General features: G+C 37.4%; 1 protein-coding gene across 2 annotated transcripts in view; it reads left to right on the top strand.

The window, feature by feature from the left end:
* Window positions 1-25,143, top strand: part of arid4a (AT-rich interactive domain 4A) — a 33,336-nt gene extending 8,193 nt beyond the window's left edge. For both annotated transcript variants that reach the window (XM_079631991.1, XM_079631992.1), the window contains exons 9-25: window positions 3,012-3,091; window positions 3,325-3,401; window positions 3,507-3,676; window positions 11,051-11,123; window positions 11,368-11,462; window positions 11,834-11,931; window positions 12,606-12,861; window positions 14,180-14,445; window positions 15,523-15,702; window positions 16,121-16,205; window positions 16,294-16,471; window positions 18,349-18,411; window positions 18,966-20,150; window positions 20,287-20,391; window positions 20,758-20,964; window positions 22,782-22,928; window positions 23,346-25,143. In XM_079631991.1, the coding sequence (XP_079488117.1) occupies window positions 3,012-3,091; window positions 3,325-3,401; window positions 3,507-3,676; window positions 11,051-11,123; window positions 11,368-11,462; window positions 11,834-11,931; window positions 12,606-12,861; window positions 14,180-14,445; window positions 15,523-15,702; window positions 16,121-16,205; window positions 16,294-16,471; window positions 18,349-18,411; window positions 18,966-20,150; window positions 20,287-20,391; window positions 20,758-20,964; window positions 22,782-22,928; window positions 23,346-23,449 (3,369 nt within the window). In that variant the 3' untranslated portion in view covers window positions 23,450-25,143. The remainder of the gene's footprint in view (window positions 1-3,011; window positions 3,092-3,324; window positions 3,402-3,506; window positions 3,677-11,050; window positions 11,124-11,367; window positions 11,463-11,833; window positions 11,932-12,605; window positions 12,862-14,179; window positions 14,446-15,522; window positions 15,703-16,120; window positions 16,206-16,293; window positions 16,472-18,348; window positions 18,412-18,965; window positions 20,151-20,286; window positions 20,392-20,757; window positions 20,965-22,781; window positions 22,929-23,345) is intronic.
* Window positions 25,144-25,307: the final 164 nt, after the last annotated feature.

The raw sequence follows: 25,307 nt of genomic DNA, 5'->3' as shown, positions 1-25,307 counted from the left end.
AGATGCACATACATTCTAAAAAAGAAGCAAATATTTTTATAAAAAAATATGCCCATAAACTACAATGGAAACAATTTTACTGAATAAATTAATGCGCATCAAAAAAGTCATGTGACTTTGCGCGATGGGTCGGCATAACTGAACTAACCAGTGGGCCGATCTCGTTGCACAGCATCTAAAATGTTGTTTAGGTAATTCTGAAGTGCCTGAGAAAATTCTGGGTTACACTTTATTTTAAGGTGTCATTGTTAGTGTAATTATATATTTAAGTACTGAGTAATATTATTTAACTACATGTACTTACTATAGAGCTGGTAAGTCCCGCCCCCTCCGTAAAACCCCGCTGGACCTCAAAGCTGAAAAACCGTCAATGCAAGTGAATGGGAGAAAATAATTATTTTCTGGTCCCGTTTGAATTGTGCCATGAATGTGAACATATGTTGTCTGTGAATTTTTTTATATAATCTTTCATGTCACAAGTTTGACAGTATATGGTATGATTCGTCGGCTAGCAGTTGTGGAAAAGACATAACGAGAAAGACTACATGTCGCCTATGTGACGTCACCCCATAAAGTTGACTTACCCGTGGTTTTCGCCAACCTCAACGATTTTGTCCTCTCCCTGAAAGAAGGCGGTGAAGTGCACCAAAGACACAGCCATGTCTAGCGGGATCCGTGAGCTAGAGCCGTGTGCTAGTGGTGTTGACGTTTCAAACGCGTCGAAAGCAGCGAAAAGTTGTAGTCCACAAAGTGCTCTCACACAAAGTCTACCCGTATCAAACTTCTACCCGCTAAATTGTAGCATTCTTCACACGAAAGATTATATAAAAAATTCACAGACAACATATGTTCACATTCATGGCACAATTCGAACGGGACCAGAAAATAATTATTTTCTCCCATTCACTTGCATTGACGGTTTTTCAACTTTGAGGTCCAGCGGGGTTTTACGGAGGGGGCGGGACTTACCAGCTCTATAGGGTTAGGGTAGGATTAGGATTTGGTTGAGGGTTAGTTGCGTGTAATTATGCATAATTTACTGTTATTACTAGGGTACGGACTAGGGCTGAACGATATGAGGAAAAGCTGCGATGTGCGATAACATTGTTTAATATTGCGATGACGATATGACTTGCGATAAATGTGATTGTTAACTATACTGTTCCCATGTCTTAGTGCTTTAATAGGTTCTTTGCGTGATAGGTCAAACGTTTATTACCTGCCTGGTTCAGAATACACGATTTTAGCGCGATTTTGGCACGATCCGTTTGACGTATGGGTGTCGTGGAGATTCGTAATAACGACAACGGACGTCGGGACGCAAGATTCGATCTGTGTGTCTGTGCATGCGAGTGAATGTGTGTGTGTGTGTGACGGCACGCGATGACTGGTCGGAAAGCAACGTGTAGTCTGACATGTTCTTTGTCCTGGACAAGATTTTAGGAGTCAAAAACGTGTAGTGCTAATCTGAACCAGGCATTATTCATCGTGTCAGGCTGTCTGTTGCGATGTGTTCATCGCGGGAGTTCATATCGCGATGACGATGAAAATTTGATGTATCGTTCAGCCCTAGTACGGACATGTAACATATGTAACAAGGACACTAGGGGTGTAACAATATATCGTGCCACAATATATCGCAATACAAAAATGCAACAATACGTATCGTGGATAGTGACAATATGTATCGTGGATAGTTCACCCAAAATAGAAATTACTGTATAAGAAAAAAATAATGTTTTCAGAGTTTTAGTGTCAGTACTACATTAAACTACTATATAATGTTGATTATAATGTATAATAATGCAATGGTCAGCTTCAGAATCATGAATATTTTTATTCTGGTGTCACCATTGTCCTTGAATTACAAGCACCAAGTCCAAACCTGTTCATTTAAACCCACAATGTAATATCAAAGTTAGCATTTTAATCAACAGTAAATTTTTTGTTAACCTTTTATCATATGTCTTGGGAGTATCGCAATAATATCGTATCGTGAGTTCAGTATCGTGATATATATCGAATCGTGAAATGAAGGTATCGTTACACCCCTAAAGGACACTGTAAAATAGTGTTACCAAATTCTGCCTTCAAAGTGGTTTAGTATAATTACATGACTGCGTTCCCAAACAGCAGACATCCACCCAAGTTAACATGTTATTGCTTTTAATTTGCACGCTGAGGTGCAAGTAATTTATTATATACGAAAAAAGAGCTACAGTGGCTTTTACTGCAGCAAATTAAATTTTTCTTTGTTATTTGGTGCCAATTTATCAGGAAGTATCGATTTTGATCTTTTTGTCTCGCTGTATGGAAGCGCTGCTTTTTTTGCAAATGTTTTAATGCGTATTCCAATTTTGTGCATAAGTTAAATTCGTAAAGAGACTAAACATGGTCTATGCTCGTGAGAGTAGTATTCTGAACGTATGCGATAGCTTTGTATGGGGAGCAGACTGAAAGTTGTTTACTGATGATGTTAAAGTGTTTGAAACTGTTGTATGGAAAAGATTGTGCTCAGTAAAAAAAAGTGGCACAAAAGCTGTATATTGGTTTGGAACAAAATGAAAACATATGTGACCCTGGACCACAAAAGAAAAAATTATCTTTTTGACCCATACAATATTTTGTTGGCTATTGCCACAGATATACCCGTGCGACTTATGACTTTTGTGGTCCAGGGTCACATTTAAAAATGGAGCCAGTCTTGAGATGTTGTATTGCTGCTGTTGGAAAGTACTTGTTGCAGTTTGTTGTTTCGGGGTTGCAAAGGTTGTTTTGATCATTTTTCTGAAACCGACCTTTGACAAAAATGCACTGGCTGGCAACTTTTTTTTTTAAATGTGCTAGCGGGGAAAGAATAAAGATCTTTCTGATTGAATATGTGTCAATGAGGACTAAAGACTCTGAAGACTGGCAGTTCTAATATTAAAATAAACGAAAACAGTATTCTATACAGTTAAAGACTTGCTGTTTTCACTTTAAGATCTTTAATATTTTCTTCCTCTTTAAAGGTGATCTCTCCAAGCTGCAATGATGAACTAACTGTCAAAAAGGACCAATGTTTAGTGAGATCATTTGCTGATTCCAAATTGTGAGTAGCATTGAAAAGTAGCTTTGACATTTACAAAACCCATGAAGTAAAAATGAACGTTGTAGCCTTTATTTCATCTGATAGCTTTGCTCATTAAGCAATTTCATGGGATCTGTAATGGAGGTGTTTTGCTTTTTAATGTGATTTATAAATTTTCTTTAATAAGACGAAACAGAAACATTTTCATGTTGTTACTATTCTATTTCTGATTTATCACTGTTTTTGTTCTGCAGTCACACCGTGGCACGCAAAGATGTTCAGGAAGTAAACATTGACACCCTCTCTAAACCTGAATACTCACTCAAGAAAGGTATGAGACCCAAGATCAGCTGACCTCTAATGACTTGACTGTTTCCAGGTCACAGTCTGATCTCTCATACACTCTTTCTTGTGTCTGTGTTTTTTCTGTTACCAGGGTTTGAAGCAGCACAGCTCTTTCTACAAGCCAGACAGGTCCCTGACAGCTGGAAAGTGGACTTGAGCGAGATTCTTGAATCCTCCAGCAGTGATGAAGATGATGGGGATCGGGATGGGGAAGGCAAAGAGGGTGAGGAGGAGGAACAGAAGAAGCCAGAACTAGAAGAAGTAAGACTCCAGTATTTCTTTATTTCTAATTCTTTACATTTTACCCCAGAAATAGGTTTTCCCTTAAAAGCAATTTTCCAAATGTTGAAAAAAATTGTTGGTGTTGCTGGCGAATTCAGAAGTTGGTGATGTTGGAAATTTGCAGTCTTGTTTTTTTTTTTTTTTTACTCGTATTATGGTACTTTAGTTTATACTCTTGCTTGGACCTTTGTTTCTTGGTCTCAGTGATTGGCATGTAGTTTTGCAGTGATTGCTCTGATGAAAGGGGCTGCCAGAGCTGGGCACCAGACGTACTGAAGCAATATGAGGCCATTCGAGACCAGTGTCAACTGAATGAGAGCCCCAGTGTTGGTATTTATGTTGATTTGTGAAGACATTCCATCGGCCCTTTACATCTCATGTTCTCGTACACCTTGATTAAGCCCACTGAATGGTCTCAGCATGTGGGAAAGCCCCCAGGCTTCGGACAACAATGTCTCATTCTTCCTGCTCCCCGAGTTTGGACAAATGGCCATTTGCTTGGTTTTCCGACACGTTCCCATGGAAACCGCTCGTTCCTTTGGTTGTGAAAAGGCTGCGGGATTGGCTGAGGCCCAGTGGAGGTGTGCCAGTTTTGATGGTGGGCAGGGCTGAGCTCATCTCAAAGAGTCTTCTTTCCCCGCTGGAAAAGGTCCTGCATGTTGGACAATTATAAGGCCAGCATGTGAAAAGATAAGTGTAAACATTCTTGGAAATGATGGGTTGCTGTTCTTTTTAATTAATTGTTTCCTCAGAAAGCCTGGACTAGAATTATGTTTAGAATAAGGATGTGCAAAACTACATTGTTTGCATTTTTTTTTTTACAATCAACTAGCCTAGTTGCTGACTAAACGGTCTTAATTTTAGTTCACCCATAAATGAAAAAATAATAATTTACTCAACGCAACTACCACTTTGTTGATTCAAAAAGTTCATAAAGAGATCATAAATCTATATGAATCGAGTACCTGTTGTTTAGATTTTTTTTATAGTTATAAAAATAATTTATTTAGAGAATAGATACTACCATTTAAAAACTGAACGTGTCTGCTAAATGTATTGTGGGCCAAACGAGATTCGCAGCACAGGAGTCAGATTTATCACCATTAATTTTATTAAGTTATGTTTAATATAAGCAAGTTTGTTGTTTTGCTGTTGTGTTTTTCATTAATAATAATGAACCCACCATTCAAGCAAATACGAGGGAAATTGCGCTAATTCGAAAGCACGGCTTGGCCTATGCGATATAAAAGCGAGGTTTAAAAGAGGGAAAAACTCCAAGTGACCAATCCTGATTGGCGACGTCACTACATGCATTCTACCAGCATGGTTTTCTACCAGAATTCCTGGTCAAGAACGGATTGTAATCGTGCGGTGCCGTGCTGTACCAGACTCAAGTGGAAACATGACTGGAACCATTTCTTGAACTGTTCGGCCCGACAGTGTAAAAGCAGCTTAAAAATGCGGTTGTGACTTCAGCTGTTTTATTCAATGAACATATTTAAGCCACTACTTTAATCATCTGAATTAACAGAACCTTTCAGGGTTCACACTTGTAAGCAATTGCTGTATCCTAAAAAGAAACTGTGAACGCAGCCATTTTAAACAGCCTTTCCTAATTTGGCCTTCACTGCATAAACCTTATCTGTCATAACAATATTTGTTATTATCATTATTTAGGTAAAAGTGCATACATCAATTAGTTATGGTTATTATTTATTGGTAAATTAACCAAAGGATTAATGGTCTATTCAGAAAACAATAGAGCCCGACCGATAAAGGATTTTGAAGGCCGATACCGATACAAATATTTGTTGGTTTTAAAATCCGATATTCCGATATATCGGCCGATATTTAAAAAAATAATAATAATTCAGAAACGCGCAACAAAACATTAACAGATTTCCCTAACATTAGTTATTTGTAGTAATAAACATACAAATAAAATGATTGCTGCTACAGCCACAACTATTACTACCAGTATTATTATTATTATTACTATTGAGAGTAATAATTACAAAAAAATAAATAAAAATGACATTATTACTATCATCATCATGACTTTTATATTATCATTAAACAAGATAAAGGTTTTTATCAACCTAAAAAACAAACATTTTTCAACCTATTTTTAGGACAAAAAACCTTGTCTTATATAGAGAGCCTAAGTCCCTCCCCTTCCGGTCGACCACCATGGGACCTTATTTCGGAAAAATATTGTATGGTAGTCAATGGCGAGAGACAACAAATATTTTGATCTCGTTTGAATTGTGCCCTGAATTACACATATGATGTTTGTCAATTTAAAAGATACATTTTAAAGTCAAGAAAGTCGCAGTTTGATGTAAAACTGTTGAGGTATAAGACTGTGAAAATACGTAATTACAAAGACTACAAACCCAGAAGGCGCACATGCGACGTCATACCTTTTCTCTCAATGAATGAAGCTAACTTTACTGAAGCTAACGTCTGTCATTTTTTCTATAGTCTTACATTATAATCCTAACGTTACGCCGTCATGCCTGACTCGTGTTTTGAGCCAGAATACACACATACGAGCAACGGATCTTGTGACGTAGGCTACATAGTGCGAGACGAGAGATGTAGTTCATCGAGCGATTTTCACATACAACTAAACGTTACTCTTCTGTTTTATGACAAACTGCGACTTTCTTGACTTTCATATTTACCTTTTAAATTGACAAACATCATATGTGTAGTTCAGGGGACAGTTCAGACGGAATAAAAAGATAAGTTATCTCTCGCCATTGACTTCCATACATATTTTTTCCGAAATAAGGTCCCATGAGCCGGAAGCGGAGGGGCGGGACTTAGGCTCTCTATTCCGGTATACTACAATGTCAGCTTGCTTATCCCTTTACCTGCACTTTTTAAATTCTTTCCATCAAGCTACATCAAACCATTTTCAATCATCAGTTGCTGCCTGCCTTTTAAAACCTACTATTTAGCGATCTAAATCCATTATGTGACTCGTTAATGCTGCGGCTGAATGACAGTCTGCAACGCACACTTGGCGTCATTGGATTTCACACACGTGTAAAAGAAAAGCTCACTTTTATGCACAAGCTACGTTTGATACTTTTTCTCTATGTCTAAATGTTCACTCCTCGCAAGTCTAACTTACATTTTACAATGCAGGGCCTCTAACTAGAGATATGCTAGTTATAAATACATTAATCATTACTTTATTTAGGCAGAATAAGTTCGTTGTGGTTTCCAAGCTCGTAACGTTAGGGGTCTTCCACTGATAGTGGCATTAGCTAGTCTATGATGTGCCATAATTTAGCAATGGATAACGTCATACTGCAAATTGTAAAACATACATTTTCAATATAACAGACCAAGGAGAGATGATACGTCTCATTGCTATAACTGTCACGCTATTAAAGAAATATTTCAGTCACATTGTCAAAAGTTTAAAGGACAGTCAGTCAACTACACTGTAACAACGCAACGTTACTATAGCTAATTCCGCTTCACTCTCTGCTTATTTAACAGCAGCAAAACTGGACATGATAGTCACAAATTTTGTCATGCTTATTTGAGTTAAGAGAACTGATGGGGATGTTATTTTAATTGTTATTCAAGCAATGAATGTATATGTTTCGTGACCAACTCACCATGAACTCGCTTAACCAGTGCCGCAGCTCCCACCACGCGCATCACGCGCTGTCCGTAAGGCATCAAGAGCTGAGGGAGCACCAAAAAAATAGCCTCCCGGAAGTTCCGGGACTGTCCTGCATATTGATAGCGGCTCACTGATGCCCGCGAATTAGTTAAAATCTCCGGAATCTAGAGCGAGCGCGCCCGCGAGACTGTGCTTCCAAACCGTGTAGCGCGTGCACGGCAGAGCAGAGAGGGAGAGAGAGCAAGAGACCACGCGCGTGTGTGCCTGTAATATCCCTGAAGGCTGTTTCGTCCGATTTTTTTTTTTTTTTTTTTTTTTTTTTTTTTTTTTTTTTTTAAATATTCATTTATCGGCCATTATAAATGCCGATACCGATAGTTTGGAAAATGCCTAATATCGGCCGATAATATCGGCCTGCCGATATATCGGTCGGGCTCTAGAAAACATTAAATGTGCCATATGTACAGTTACTAGGTTTGTAACCGTTACCCTGTTACAGGGGTGAAATTGTTCATCCTGGCCTCAAGAGGGCAACAAAGACAGGAAATGGTTTTAAGGTTGCAGGTAGCATAGAGGAAGAGCGGTGGAAGCATGGTGATGGAATGGGTGGAATGAGGTTGAAAAAAGGCTGGAATCACATGGTGTTTAAGGATGTTTGCAGAGAAGCTCCCAGATGACTTTGTAATGTGGCTTTAGAGGAGAAAAAAAAGAGTTCTTACGTGTTGGATTACACCAGTGGAATTATTATTATTGAATTATCTTCACTGCCCAGGCTGGGTCATTGCAAAGACTGGGACTTTCTACAACATTCAGATAAGATTTACATTACAGACTGTATTTCTTTTCTCATACTGCAGTTACACCTTCCATAGCTCATGTTGTCTGTTTTTGTGTATTTGTTGCTGTGATTTGGGGAGTATTGTTACATTTATCCTGGGTACTCCATTCCAAAAAGTCATATTTTCTGTAGCAACACTTTATTATTTTGGGTTAAGTTTGATTTGTTTGTTTGTTTCCAGTATTGAGCTTGGTTATTTGTAATGTTGTCTTGGGTTTCATCAGTATTAGAGATGCACCGATTACAATTTTCTGTCAGGCCGATACCGATTTTTCATTGAGTTTGACCTGCTTATATACGGATTTTAGCCGATTCCGATTTCATTTTTTCTAACCACTTTACAGCACACACAAATATTTGTATTTATTTATAAGACACCATATACTTTTACCCAAACTGAATAATAAAAACAAGTTTAAATGGGTAAATTTTCTATAAATATTTGTGAGTCTTTCTTTTCTAACACGGCCTACTCCAGTTCTTGTTAAAACACACTAGACATGTAAATTCTGTGCAGTTTGAGCACTTTTTGTGTGAAATATTTAATTTAGTCCTGAAACCCCAGCTTCACTCCTGCTTGACGCTCATGTGCTGCTTCAGTGTGAATGCGCACATTGAGTAACATGCACGCGGAACGGCCATAATGAGGTTTCCTACATGTGCGTTCCGTGTGCACATGTGATGCTGATCATGCGGCCCCCTAGTGATTGACTGGCGTAAAATCACGTGAAAATCGTCCATTCTGGTCACCAGCAGATCAATCAGTGCATCTCTAATCAGTATGTTTATTGTTATTGGTATAATTCAGTTTCAATACTATTTGTTTTCACTCCCTTATTGCGACTCTTAGTTATTTTGAACACAACTATTGGCAAAAGTGAATTTTTTTTTATCCTTTTTATTCTAGCTCAAGCACACCTGGTGTACCTAATGAAGCCCTTGTGTCATTTTGTGCTGTTGTGAGGGATTCTATTCAGGGGGTTGAATAATTTTGAGACTGCAGAAGTAATTTTAAAAGTTGCATTTTCAATTGAATTTTGGAAACCACTTGAAGCATTTGTTGTGTTGAGCTATTTCAATTACTTTGGTTTGATTTGTTAATTCCAAACTGCTGAAAGTGTAAATGTTGCCAATAAACCTGATTTGCAATGGTGGTTAAATCATTTCGATTTCAGTTGTATAATTTTATACCTACAACCAAGTGTATTTTAATTACAGTAGTAACTGTAAAGTGTATATATACATATATAAGCTCTTACCAGGTAACACTTCAGTCAGTTTATTTTTATTTTAGTGATGATAACTTCTGCATTACTTTTGTTTTTAGATTGTCATTTTGTCCATTACGGCTATTTTGTCTGTACTTGTATGCTGCCAGTTTAATTCAGAAACGAATTACTTTTATGAGCTGGTTCTTTTTAATAAATCGAAAACACTTATGAATCTGTAGGAGTGGTTGGTTGATTAATCTCACTTTCAGTCACGTCCAACTCTGACAACTTTTATGGTGTTTTGCATTTAGGGCTAGTAAGACTTAAATTGGTGTAATTACTGTCTAGTTCTTATGAGAAATGTGTAATTTAAGATACATTCCACAACATACATTGTTTCTAATAAGTGATGATTTGTTTTTATAAAATTGAGTAAAATAGGACTAATTGTTCAAATTAAAAGTCTGTAAATAAGAATTCCATTTATTTTCTCCGATAATGCTTGCTTGCAATTAATCAAGGAATCGTGCCAGCCCTAAACAATTATTTTAACTAAATTAAAGAGTACTCTATTTAAAAAAATCCTCACTTGCAATTTGCCTGTTTGATGTATGATTATGTATTGCTGGATGATGTATTACAATCATACTACAGAATGCTATTGAGAATTCACAAAGACACTATATATATATATATATCTTTGTGAATATATATATATATATATATATATATGCCCTGTGGGTTTGCACTTTAGTTATTTACGTGCGTGTAGGTTTTGTGCATCTCGGAGCTGCTCCATTCACAGTACCAGTAAATGCTGCTCCACATGAAATGTTATTTACATGCGTGGCGTGAATCTCAAACTCCATCTTTGAATATTCGGTTTTATAAGTTTTGGTTGCTTATAACATTCATCTGGGAACGCTTTTCATCAGATTTATAACGTGAATTATTTATAAACCAATGGGAGATGGCTTTCTAAATATGTGAACGGTTTAAACTTGCTCTGAGTTTACATGTTTTGATGTCCACATATTCTTGTTCAAGAAATTACAGTGGCTGTAGAATTTCTATCATAAAGTTGTTGCCAAATATTAAAGGTTAAGTGAACATTTGAATTAAATGTCTTTTGGCCAATATTAAACAAGTATTTGATCTGCTGTAATAAGTAAGTGTAATAATCACCAGGCCGTTGGCACACTTAATACACAATGTACACGATCATTGTTTATATTATGTATTCTAACAGTGCTGTCCTATAAAACCATATGATTACTTGCTTTGATACTTTATTTGAACCAAATATTATTGCCTCATTGCAGTATGTAGTTTATGTATTTTAATTTATTGTTTGCTTAGGTCAATTTTTATTACCCAAAATAAAAATAGTTCGGTTGCCAAAAGAATCGTTAATTAGTAGCCTATTTAAGGAACTAGAATCAGAATAGCTGAATTCCTCATGGTTTTTATTTTGCTGCCCTTTAAAAAAAAAAAAAAAATCATAACGTTTTGGTAATTGACCCTAAGTCAATGATCAATTAGATATCCACTGAGCAAACTGCTTGTTGGTTACGTGAAGTGGGTTTTTTAAAAAGATGGCAAGATAATTCCATACTTGGTGAACTTTAAATTCAGATGTTGTACTTTCTCTTAATCAGCCTGATGATGAGGCAGACCCAGAGGAAAGGGACCACTTTCTACAGCAGCTTTACAAGTTCATGGAGGACAGAGGTAATGCCTGCACATCACCAGTTGAGTTGTAATCACTATTGGGAAAAAAATTCAATGGGGGTTAACAATCTTAGGGACAGCTAAATAGTGTATATCATGGTGGATGTCTTTTATAATCTTTGTGTGTGTGTGTGTGGCCTCAAAAGCTCAAATGCCACCCCCCCCCCCCATCTAATCTCATGACCAGTTCTGCAGGGCACATTTTCAGTTTAACGCTTCTCTGCACCTTTGCTTTCCTTTTAAGGCACTCCAATTAACAAACCTCCAGTGCTTGGCTACAAGGATCTCAACCTCTTCAAGCTCTTCCGACTGGTGTATATTCACGGAGGCTGTGACAATGTGAGTGTTCTAAGATTCCCACCATCTGTTTATTGTACTCGGCAAGTGGGAAGTGAGACCGTGCCAAAAATATGAAGTGAAAGTAACCACTGATTGAATTTATGGAGTTCACAGAGCTGACCTGAGTTGAAAAATTAAGCAAGCATGTTCTGTAAAAGTTATTTAGGGTAATTATATTTGGGAGTTTGGAGGGGTGATAATTGGGAAAAATGGTTGTGCTTATTCGAGTGATGTCATGTTTCTCTAAGCTATCTTGATCCCAGGGTGCGGTAGACAGATGTGCATGACACTACCAGCTCTGTGCAGCAAGAATTAGTGCTTTTAGTCATCAAAAAGACTTGTGAAATTAGATGGTTTGTTTTGTGTTTTAGATTGAGAGCGGATCTATTTGGAAACAGATCTACATGGATCTCGGCATCCCGGTTCTGAACTCTGCTGCCTCATACAATGTGAAAACAGCGTACAGAAAGTAAGTGCATGCTCTCACAATTCCTGCTGTGCAGGACTATATTTGTTTACTCAGCAGCCAGTGTTCTTTTTGTGGCGTTGGCAAATGGAGACAATTTTCCACTTTCGAAGGTGACTTTAGCTGAACTCTTACGATTAAGGAAATGTTCTGGGGCATTTTCAACTTGATGTTTAAGGGCTGAATCCGTTGCATGCTGTTGATTACAACAATATTTTAGACCCATCTTTCAGTGTAAACGCATGAACAAAAAGCATGTTTACAGTAAATAAACTTTCCAATGAATGCCTAGCTGGCAAGTATGCAGCACCACAAATAAACATTTCAGATATGCAACTAAGTAGTAGTACATCAACTCAAGTAGTGGCCAGATAAAAAACAAAATCAAGCCCTTTTGAAAATTTAAGGTTTCTTATAAGAGAATGGGGTCACATATGATGATACCGGAGAATGGTTTCGCAAATTTGACTGATGTCATGTGATGTTACATTTCTCTTGGCTGTCTGATTAACCTTTTCTTGAGTTCAATAAAACATTTGGAGAAGCCCAATATAAATGCATGTACAAGACATGTACAGAACATAAACATTGCTGAAAATATCCCAGATTATGTATTTTAATAATTGTTTGTTGGTGATAAAATAATACATTTACTTATCCTTTGGCCTGAACCTCAGGTATCTGTACGGATTTGAGGAGTACATCCGTTCGGCTCAGATCCAATTCAGGACGGTGCACCACAACGAGCCGCGGCCAGACAGGCAGCCAGAAGCGCAGAGCGTTAAGACTGTGAAAAAAGAGAGTGAAGACACGGATGAGATGATGCTGCAGGTTACGGCGGAGCCTGGAACCAGCGAGGACAAACCTGTGGCAGACGCTGATGAGTCCGATGCCGACAGTGAAAAAGAATGCAAAGATATCTGCTCGCCCAGGGTGAGTGTCTGTCTGTCTGTCTGTCTGTCTGTCTGTCTGATTTTCATGCTCAATGACCTGCCAGCTACCGAGCAATAATACTTGCATTCAGTGTTTTTGTCCTTGAATGAGTTTGAGGAAATGCACATGATGATACTAGAGAATGGTTTCGCTTTCATGGCCTGATGTCATGTGATGATACACTTCTCTTGGCTGTCTGATCCGCCTCTTTTACTTCAGATAGATTTTTAGGGCATGTCTGTTATTTAGGGTTATTAAACCGGTAAAAATCCTGCATTTAAAGGAATAGTTCTCTCATAAATTAACTGTGGAACACAATAAAATAAATTAATAATTGGTCCAATCTGCCTGTTCCATACAATGAAAGTGAATGCTGGCCATAACTGTCAAGCTAGATTTTTATTGAAAAAATGTAAATTTCAACATTTTTCTCACACAAAGTTGTCAGCTATCTTTGGAGCACTCAGAATGCAGCACATGACTTGTATGGACCACTTTTTGAGGTGCTTTTATGATATTTGTTTAAATATACAAACTATCAAACCTCATTCTTGTGGACAATAAAAAAAGTAATGGTAGTATTCAAAACTTGTGGTGAAGTATTTTTTTTAATATGTTAATTTCTGAGCATATAAGCATTTAGTCACTTATAATTGTAGCATAATGAAATGCCTTAGTAACTAAAGTGTTTGTGCTACTCACGTGAGTGTAATTAAATTATTCTACTAGTTCCAGAATGTAAGATATTTTCTCTTTATAGAACGTGACATTCAGTTAAAGGTAGGGTAGGTAGGATTTATATAAAAACTTTTTACCAAATTTGATTAAACTTTCTATATATATCAATGCATAATTAAAATGTAAGTACTCTGATAAAAAGAGTATAAAAATCGAGTGACTCTAGACCGTTTAATCTTCATTAAACACAGCTCATTATTTCCATTCGGGACGAATCACAGGATTGGCTTGCGCGACTGTCACTCTCCGTCGCCATGACTACCGCCGTTATTACTGGCTCTGCCCACGTGCGCGCAGTCGCGCACCCGTTTTTAGGTGGGAGTGAATGGAATTAATGAGCTGTGTTTAATGAAGATTAAACGGTCTAGAGTCACTCGATTTTTATACTCTTTTTATCAGAGTACTTACATTTTAATTATGCATTGGTATATAAAGACAGTTTAAACAAATTTGAATAAAAGTTTTTTTTAGACAATTCTGACCTACCCTACCTTTAACTGGTTTTGTGCAAGGAGCTTCCCCTTTATAAATTGTTAGAAACTAGCTAAAACATCTTGGTTGTATGTCTGTGACTCCTCAGGGCCGACGGCGGTGTACGTTGACCCCTGTGAAAGTAGAGGTGAGGGAGCCTGTGAAACAGGAGAAATCAAAAGAAGAAAAGAGAGAGGAGACGCAAGTTGGAGGAGAAACCAGCGGAGAGGAGCAAAAGGAGAAATCTGATGGGGAGACCCCCGGGAAACGCCGCAGTCACCGCCTCGATGAGTCTGATAAAGATACTGATGATGAAGAGCAGGAGGACGATGAAGATGAGGAGGAAGATGGCGAGAGATCCAGACTCAGGGACCGGTACGTCAGCATCTATGCTTAACCTGTTAAATGTTTGGCTGACTTGATGAACTGATTTGTGTTCATGATGTTCTTCCAAATGTAATTTAAATTGAATGACTCTGAAAGCTGTCATTAGGCTTGAAACTTTGGAATTGAACCTGTTCCAGCAGAGTCAAAAATGATGATACCAGAGAATGGTTTCGCTAACTTCACTGATGTCATGTGATGTTACTCTTCTCTTGGCTGTCTGATTAACTTCTGCGTTTAAACCGAATAAATGGTATTAATTCATTAGTGAATTTGAAGCTTAGACTTTTGTTGAGACATTTCTTTAAAGGGGCTATATTTTTCATTTTTCAAGCTTTTTTTTTCTTACTTGATGCCAATTATAAACAATTTAGTTTTAATTTGGACTTAAAATATAATACTTTAGTTTTACAAGACCATGTTCCACCCTCTCTCTGACCCTTAAATTAATCTGGCTTTTTTTGCTGAGGAGGACTATTAATACCTGGAGAAAAATCGTTATTTTCTCCTGTTGTTATTCATCACTGTGGGTCACATTGCTGTATAGGTGCTGATATTTAAATGTGTGGTTGTATGTTGGTTTGGTGAAGGAATCACACACACACACACACACACACTTTAAAACAAGGAGCTTATGGAAAGCTTTATAGAAAAACAGTGTTCAATTTTACGTGATCATTTTCAGAAATCATTTTAATATTCAGATGCTCAAGAAACATTTCTTATTATCAACGTTGTAAATAGTTGTCCTGCTTAATATTTCTGTGGGTACAATACTTTTTTTTTTTTTTTTTGGATTATTTGATGAATAGAATACTTAAAATAAATGCTTTTCTTTTGAATTTTTTTTATAACATTAAATGTCTTTACTGCCACTTTGATCAATTTAATGCATCCTTCTTTACTTTTCACTTACTGACACCAAACTTTTGAATGGTAGTGTATGTTTGTATAGTAAATAAAACTCTTATTTCAGAAGAACAAGAAAAGTTCTGTTTTCTGTGATATGATAATATTCTTAAAAAAATCTCTGTGGAGGAAGAGCATAACCATTTGTTTGTTTGACAGTGATGACAGGGAGGAGGGTGACTGCTGTGAGGATTCTGAGCACTCTTTGACCGGCACTAAAGTCAAAGTGAAATATGGCAAGGGGAAGACACAGAAGATCTATGAAGCTAACATCAAAAACACAGAGACCGATAATGGAGAAATTCTTTACCTGGTGCATTACTACGGCTGGAATGTGAGGTGAGGTGTTGATGTGACTGCCTTTTTGACATATTGTTTACTTGTTTGAATACTATACTTAGTAAATAATGACTTGGGTACAAGAGAATGTCATACTGAAAATTGAACGCTTGTTTATGAGAATGGGGTCTAAGATGATGATACCAGAGAATGGTTTCGCTAACTCGTCTGATGTCATGTGATGTTACATTTCTCTTGGCTGTCTGATTAACCTCTGCTTCAATTCTCACATTTGTTATAATGGACTTTAAGCCTGTTACCATTAGAGATTCAAAAATATGAAATTTCATTGGGTAATTTTCTAAATTCTCAGACAGCGTTCATTAAATGTTCTGTGTTCATTTGAAAGTATCTCAATTGTTTGTGAAGACTGAATAATGACAATAATATTCAAGATGCTATTTTGTCTCTGAAACAGGTATGATGAATGGGTCAAGGCAGATCGAATAATATGGCCTGGAGATAAGGGTGGAACAAAGAGAAAACAAAAGAAAAAAATGAAGGTGAGTGACAATCTATCTTTAAAAAAATAAGACTTATCTTTTTAGAACCTTGGAAAAATATATATTTTCATGCTCTCCTTCACCACAGAATAAAGAAGATGGAGAGGAGGATAAGACCAAACTGGTGATACGGCGCGGTCGTCCTCCACTTAAATCCACCCCTCCCAGCACCTCCCGCAGTCTGTCCAAGACCCCCAGCAGCGAGGGTCGATCCAGCAGCAAGAACTCACGGCCCGCAGATGCCTCTGCCTTGCCAAATGGAGATAGTAAGCCTGTCCACTGTCAAAAGCTGTGTGTATAACTTGTGTGATACTGTGGCTAAAGTTCAGGTCTGGAAACTGGAAGGGTGCTGGAACACTACAATAATATACCATTCATTGATATTACTTAACCCTCTGGGGTCTGAGGTGTTTTCTGGGTCCTGGAGGTGTTCTGACATGCTCTAACATTTGTGCTTATTTCTGTTACTTGTGACATTTTCATGACTTAAGTATTATTACACTGCATTCATCACAAACTCTGCTACAATAATATGTCAGCAGCATGTATGTAAAAGTTTGTAGTTTTGAGATAACATTTATGCGTGGTTTGTGAAAATGACCAAAAAAAAAGTCACTGAAATAATGTCATGAAACACAAACTAATTATTTCTTCGCAAGGCTTTCGAAAATTGTATCACGTAGCCTAGAAGATTTGCTCCAAAACTATGTGAAAATCATCCTGAATACTCATTCAGATAAGACAATATATTGATTTAAAATTTGTATGACATGTTTTGTGTAAGAATAACCTAAAAAATATATATATATAAAAAAGCTGTGAACATGCTGATATCAAGAAGAAACCAGGGCTGCATGATTGTGGGAATACATTTTAGATTTCTGGTGAAAATTCCTATATATATATATATATATATATATATATATATTTGTTGTGCCTTGTAGGCATATACCTGCAGGGCTGAATCAAATAATAAGAACAATAGTATAGCAGGCATAGTTAAAAGGGAACACTTCAGTAACACTACACTAGAGAAAAACATATTGATTATCATATTACTTCAAATGTTTACAATCGATATGACGTTATGAAATGAGATTGGAGTAAAATCATGGTGCATTTTGCTTTTCAAACGCACGTCGCGCGAATGACTCAAACTCTCACAGCGCGTGCAGGGAACATTCACTGAAGCATCGAGCAACAGTTCAATGGCAATATGAAGTTTATGCAACAATAACACTAACTAATATAATTCAGAATTATTTCTTACCTTAAAATCGTTCTTGTCTTCAAATCGCGATCTTCTTCTTCAGATGTAAACCCAATAATCTCACAGCATGTCTTCCAAACTCGACGACTGCAGAGGACTGATAAAGTTTGCCGCTTTGTTGTTGAGGTAATGGGGGCGTTCGCGCGACACATGGACGATTTGCATGTCTATATGTTTTGCGCGTGTGGGTGTGGTCACATTAAAACTAATGAGGAAGGGTTAGATAAACTGAATATCTTGTTGGTTTTATACAAATTACTTAAACAGAGAATATTTGTTTTTGTTTTGAATCAGATAATTTAAAACTACACACTTAAATGATTATAAATATATAGAGCTCACAAATGTGTGACAAGTATTCGCTGAGTTTTTTTTATGTTTAGAGACGTGCTCAAGAAAAAAAAAGTTCGCGAGACGGAGAGGCAGAAAGCACACCCTGTTTAATTTCTTTATTTTACAAAAGCACAACGTTTTGTTTTGATTGTAAGTGGACACATACAAAAGTAGACATCTCACAGATTCTTTTTTCATTTTTATTAAGTCTGTATGACCACAAATGACGGAGTATTTTAAGTTTATTCAGCTGCTATGTGAAAAAAAACGCGCAAATCACGCCGGCGTGATTGCCGACCCCAGGGGGTTAATGTGTTATCTAACATCAACACATATAATTGAATATATGCACATTTAATCTAAATTTAAGCTTTGGTACCGAGAAGAACCATGGATTTTCACTGGTATTGGTACCAAATACTGAACTGTTGGTACCGTGACAACACTAGTGGATACTTTTTGCCAGGATGTATATTTCTTGGGAATCAATCCCATGACCTCGGCTTGTGCTCAAACTTACTTTTTAAAATATTTGTGCAGGTACCCCTCGCAGGCGAACAAGGAGAACTTCTGGGATGTATGATTCTGATAGAGGATCTAATGGTAAGAGCAACTTTTTGAGTCAATAGAAAAACAACTGCTAAAATTTATTACATTTCTTTCTAAAATGTGTTTAAAAGCAAGGTGGCAGAAACAAAGCAAAGGAATTTATTCTGCCACCTTGCTTTAAAACACATTTTTGAGCTTTAAAAAACATTTTTGAAAAATAAGGATTTTTTATATTTTTAAGAACTTCTCTAAAGTTCTAATGTTTATTCTTATTCTTGTTGATGGTGACTGCCTTTTTGACATATTGTTTACTTGTTTGAATACTATACTTATTAAATAATGACTTGGGTACATGAGAAAGTCATACTGAAAATTGAACGCTTGTTTATGATAATGGGGTCTAAGATGATGATACCAGAGAATGGTTTCGCTAACTCGTCTGATGTCATGTGATGTTACATTTCTCTTGGCTGTCTGATTAACCTCTGCTTCAATTTGCACATTTGTTATTTTTGAAAGAAATGTAAAGGATTTTACTCTTTCTTTTTTTTCTTTTATTTAGGACTTCTCTAAAGTTCTAACGTTTATTCTTATTTTCACATTTTTAGATTCAGGGAACTCTTCAGATGATAGTGAGTGCGAGGAATCTCCTGAGAAGAAGCTGGAGTGGACCGAGAGAATGGATTCACCCTTGACAGCAAAACAACTGGAAGCTGAGGATCTCTTGGAGGAGAGCACAATGCCAGAACCTGATCAGACTGAGCCTGATCAGCCTGAACTACCCAGCAGCCCACAGGAGATGCCCAATTTCAAGGAGAGTGAGTGTCAACCCGAGGAAGATACATCCCGGCTCCCTGTTGAGTCTGATGACGGTTCTCCAAAATCAAGAGCAAAGAAGCCTCGTTTGAAAGAACCAGGATCAGAGACACAAACACCTGCGGCTGCTAATCACACAGAGACAGAGGAACCCTCCACTCCTCCACGGCCTTTGAAGAAATCCCAGGAAACGCCGCATAACAGTCCCGTAGAGAGAATAAAGCTGACGGAGCCAGCCGGTTCAGACACGGACTCTGCGACAGAAGACATCGGGCCTCCAGAGCGAAGCAGCGCAGTGAAACGCAAAATCACTGAACAGCGAACGCCGGAAAAGAAAATTCGCCTGGACAGAAAAGAAGAACCCAAAGCGTTTTCTCCAGTTAAAACACCACTGATAGAGAATAAACCTGAGCCTGAGAAGAGGACTGAGGAGAAACCCGAGGAACCCTCTACTCCAACACTATCATCTCCCAGCAAAGATATCGAGATGAAATCTGAGATGCCAGCTCTTACCAGAGAGGTGCTCCTCAAGGTAGAACCTCCATGCCCAAGGCAGGAGGATCCAACAACAGCCACAAATGAGGAAATGATGCCTCAAATTGGCCCAGAGGCACTGGTCTGCCACGAAGTGGACCTTGACGATCCGGAGGAGAAGGAGAAACCCTCTGGTGAAGAGATACTGAAAATGATGGAGGAAGAGAAAGCTCAGCCTGAGCCTAAGCCTCTGGAGCCTTCTGACCACCTTCCTCATGACCTGGTTGCAGTGGGACCTCCACGTCTGTTTTCCCTAACCTCTACCCCCAGCCCGGACGAATCTCAAAGCACTAAGGGAGAGAGTGACGCAACCATTGAAGTGGACAGTGTGGCAGAATCACAGGAGGGTCTCGGGGAGAACGAGTCAACTCATAGCTTTGATGCTAGTGCAAGTTCGAGCAATTCCAGCATCTCACTACAGGATCAAGATGGAAAGGACAGAGGTAAGTTAAAGCTTGATGACTGTTGCCTGATGCTAATATAATCCACAATATATTGATCATTATTAGATTTGCTTTTTTTTTTTAATCCTTGTTCATGTTTATCTTATCAGTTTGGTTACTAATTTGAATTTTTCAGGTCAAAAGAGGTTATTGGATTGCATTACCGGCTCGTCGGCCAAGAAGCAAAAACGCAGCCAGAAACGGTCAAGCGCTGTTTGTAAAACAGAGAAGAATGGAGCAGGTGAGTGTTTTGAAGTGATAACACTGGATGCATTTATAGATTGCTATTTTTTTTTCTTTCTGTTAGTTCTGATAAACTCATAGAAGGTTAGGTCTGGTTTATTCAGTTATTTTTCAGTACATATTGAAGTTATGTAAAAAAGGTACAGGGTCAAAAATGATGATACTAGAGAATGGTTTCGCTAACTTGACTGATGTCATGTGATGTTACATTTCTCTTGGCTGTCTGATTAATCTCTGCTTTAATTTTCATGTTCAGCAACATTTTAGCTTTAACTGTGTGTGAACTGTGTTGTTTTTGTTATTCGGCTAATTTGATCGGATTTGAATCTGTTTTAATATTGACTGTCTCTCTGTATGTCCCCAGGTCACAGTAGCGACAGTGAGGACCTGCCTGCCATGGACAGCTCTAATAAGCTAACCCCAGTCAAGCACTCCAGCCTACCCAAGAGCCAGAAGCTTTCTCGATCGCCCGGTATGGTTTCTCCGAACAGTAAAGACATGGAGAAAGACAAGCACAAAGAGAAGCAGTCCATCTCTTCCCCCCGCACACACAAGTGGTCCTGCCAGTTGAGTGAGTTTAAAAACTTTTCCCAAGTTAATTTGACACATTTTTGTTGTGGCTTCTCATGTACACAAGTTCTCACTAACATTTTATAGTGATTCTCTCCACTTAAAATAAGGCAGTGTGCTGCCAACTGCCAGAATCCTGGCTATATTCAAATCATTTTTTCTGAGATGCAATTGATCCATACAGACTATTACTGTGTGCAATTTAACTTTTAATATGCATTAAAGATTGGTTTATGTATCAGAATAAAGATGCATTGGCTCTGTTTAAATCTTGGGAAATTCTACTATACCAACAGGGCTTAAACAATCGGAGCGCACTTTCCAAATGATCAATATCTATTTAGTTTGTGATATTACCTCACTTTGTGGCAAAAGCATTCTCTATTGGCTTTTATTATTTGAGATGTATATATTTTTTTTAAGTTATGTAAAAGGTTATCACAAAGAGTCTAGCATTAGATTGAAAACATTGAAGGTTAAAAGTTACGTCAGGTTTATTCAGTTATTTTTCAGTACATATTGAAGTTATGTCAAAAATGATGATACTAGAGAATGGTTTCACTAACTTGACTGATGTCATGTGATGTTACATTTCTCTTGGCTGTCTGATTAACCTCTGCTTCAATTTTCATGTTCAGCAACATTTTAGCTTTAGATTGAAAGCATTAGATTGAAAACATTGACATTTTATTAGTGTGTAAATAGAAATGCAGTTCAATATTGCCTTTCTTTAAATGCAGATGTTCTTTGCAGGGCTCGACATTAACACTTGTCCAGGACAAGTAGATTTTTTTGAAGGGACAAGTAAAAGAGAGTTTTGCTTGCCCGACCGTAAACCGTCAATAACAAAAAATAACTAGGGAATGATTAAAACGAGAGAATGATTTATTACAATTATTATAAGTTGCGATCGATAATGGATAATAAATGTATTACTGAAGATTGCACTGTTGAGGCTCGTGTAAAAAAGGTGCACATATGACAATATGCACATTTAAATATATCAAAGCTGATTGAACTCTGATAGTAATATTGCTTCTAAATGAATTATATATATATATATATTTTTTTCCGGACATGTGAAGGATAAGCACATGAAAAAGCTTAAAGCTTTTTTCGCCGCTAGGGGCTTAAAATAACAAAGGTATAGTTTGATGACACAAAACTTGCGGAATTATGTGGAACTTGTCATCAAGCCGATGGATCTAATAATGTTTATGGATGTGTACGCAGTTGTCTACGTCTGTCGCCATGGTTACTATGGCCGTACTACGAGCGGAAAACAGGGATAACGTGGATATTACGCCATTGACAGGCGACAAGTGAACGGGGAGTCCGGGACGGAAAATTTAAATTGGATTATTTAAAATGGGAATTTCTCTGAAATTAAAAATCTTTGGGAACTTTTGGGATATTGTAAGTACACAACTGAAGGAAATATATTACACTGTGCAAGTGATTTTTGAATATTTTATTACAAAATTCTTACATATTGTACCTTTAATGTCGAGTCCTGCTTTGAGTATTTCATTTGTGTAGGTAAATCATGTACTCACTATACTCCTAATTACAAGAAGAAAAACTTAAAACTTAAATTGGGTGTGTGACCGGTATGGCTGTGGAATGGCGTTTGGCCGAGGAAAAATTCAGTCAAAATATTATTATTTTTTTGCTTTAATTCCTGTACCCAGATGTCTCTTGGTGTACTCTAATGCCCATCCATACCGTTGTAGCTGAAATGTCTGTCGTCTCATCTTTTTTGGTTGTTGTTGTAAACTTAACACTTCCCTGACTGGTTCCTGCTCTTGTTTTTCACAGCTGAGCTGGACAACATGTCAAGTACTGAGCGCATTTCATTCTTACAAAAGAAGTTACAGGAAATCAGGAAATACTACATGTCACTCAAGTCTGAGGTGGCTTCTATCGACAGGAGGCGGAAAAGGTTAAAAAAGAAAGAAAGGGAAGGTAAATGTGTATTTAATTTAATAATAATGATTTATTAATTAATGATGAGAATAATCTAATTGATTTTATTAATAATAATTCTGATCAATTTAATTCCGTTTTAATTATATAATTTTTACCATTTATTTTAGCTGATTAAAGGATTTGAATACTGTACTTAATGTTTAGGTCCGGTTTATTCAGTTATTTTTCAGTAAATATTGAAGTTATGTAAAAAAATAACGGTCAAAAATGATGATACTAGAGAATGGTTTCGCTAACTTGACTGATGTCATGTGATGTTACATTTCTCTTGGCTGTCTGATTAACCTCTGCTTCAATTCTCATATGTTCTTATATCAAAAATGCAAATAGTTTTTGTGTTTTTTCAATGTCTTTTCTTTTGCAAATGATTGACCCCTGACTTCTGATCAACAGTGTCCCACACCACAGCGTCCACATCATCAGGCTCGTCCGACACAGGCATGAGCCCGTCTTCAGCTTCCCCCACACAGAACACTGTGGCCGTTGAGTGCAGGTGATGTCACGCCCGTGCCCCGTCCCGCCCCGCTCCACCTCTGCCTTCTCAGCATCCCGCTGCCTCCACGGAGACGCGCGTACTGACGAGCCAGAGCAAGCAGCCAATAGCACTCGACTGCCCTCCGCCTCCTCTGATCCCTATTGGCCACTCCCACCTTCTGCACTTTGTAAACTGATCCTGCCTCCTCTCGCTCGCTGTCGGCACCAGGGAACGGACTCTACGTGAGGGTTGAATGTAATCTACGGAATCAAAGCTTACGATTTATCCATCCAGAATGAATACGACGGCACTTTTGCTTCTCTCGACAAACGCTGAACAGAAACCTCCTCTTACTGCTTCTGCGCAGCAGGGACTGCTAATCAATCAATTGTTCGTTCCTCTATCAGAACATGGTAAGAAAACGGTCTCGGATCCCTAGGTAATGGTCACCTTAACCAGCTGGATATGGTTATTCAAAGAAAGGTCAATTGTAGTGCGCTTGTTCCATCAGAACTGCCAAAGTACATGTGCTACAGCAGAGTGCCCTATTTTGGAAAAGTAGGACAAAGTCAATTGCAAAAGGGAATGTAGTTTACTGAAAACCGCAGCTGGCGTCTTCCACTTCTATCTTAGTATGTGAGCACAGAGAATTATGCAAAACCTATTTTTGTTGTCTCTTTTTAATAAAATAAGAAAATGGAAATGAAAAAAAAAAAAGTATAAAATGTTTGCAGTGGAACACGAGATAAAACTGTTTTCAGTGGACTAATTTCCTTTGCAAGTGTATTTTGTCTTTTTATATGTAATTGCAGAGTTTTTATTTTAGTATGGAAAATTTCAAAAAGTATATATCGCAGCCGTGAAGTTATTTAATGAAAGATTTCTAGAGCTGAAATTTTTGTGTAAAATAAAGGTATTATCTTGCAACTTGTTAAATATATTTATTCAGTCCGTGGACAGCATTTTTGTATTTTTTACAAGATGAATCAGTCGTCCCACATTCGGTCGGTCGGTGGGGTAGAAGGAATATGAGAATTTTGTGGGATCATCTTGAACCTTTGAATGTGACGTCACATTTTGGGTAACTACTGTGCAGTAAACCGCATATTCCCATGTTTTGTTCATTCATTTGGGCCCAGACCTGCTTTTTCCTCGCCATCCTTTTTTTTTTGTTTTTTTTTTTTGTCTTCCTGGTACTTTATAATTTAAACAATTATTCTCATTTTCATTTTGAGTTCTTGACCAATTGAATAAATTCGTTGCTTCTCTCACCAGTATGTTAAGCCCAGGGGTTTCTTACTGATTGTTCCTTTTGTAAATAGATCTTTCAAAAAACCATGTATTTGAAAAATACATTTTACACAAACTGTAAAAATGATTTATATTATTTTTTAAACAGTACATCTTTGTATATTAATTTCTTTTCTATGTCAAGTTGGTAGAAGCATTAGCACATCTTTTGACTGTATATAATCAACCATTTAGGAACCTAAACCCAAGCTGTCTAGAGTGATGACTATGTTGAACACTTATTGCTGTAGGCATCTATCAATTCACTGCGATGAAATTGTGAACACTTGCTTCCCTGTGACTTCAGTTTATTTACAGATTCCTGGATGAAGAAATGAAGGCATTAGGTTCCTGAGCAAAGCCATTGTATCATTATGTAAAATAAGAGGTCTCTCATTTCTAATAAAGTTTTGAAATATTCAGAAATATGTTTTCTTTTATTAACTGGTTGAAAATTCACAAAAAAATACCATTTCAGCACAATTTACTAATTGTTTTTGGCGGAAACACACAATATAATTGACAAAGTAATATATTGACATTCACAATTTTCACATAAATCAAGTCAACTATTTTATTGTAAGAAGTGT

This window comes from Phoxinus phoxinus (genome assembly GCF_949152265.1).
Source record: "Phoxinus phoxinus genome assembly, chromosome: 13".
NCBI classification, from domain to species: domain Eukaryota; kingdom Metazoa; phylum Chordata; class Actinopteri; order Cypriniformes; family Leuciscidae; genus Phoxinus; species Phoxinus phoxinus.
This window is presented reverse-complemented; position numbering and strand designations above follow the sequence as displayed.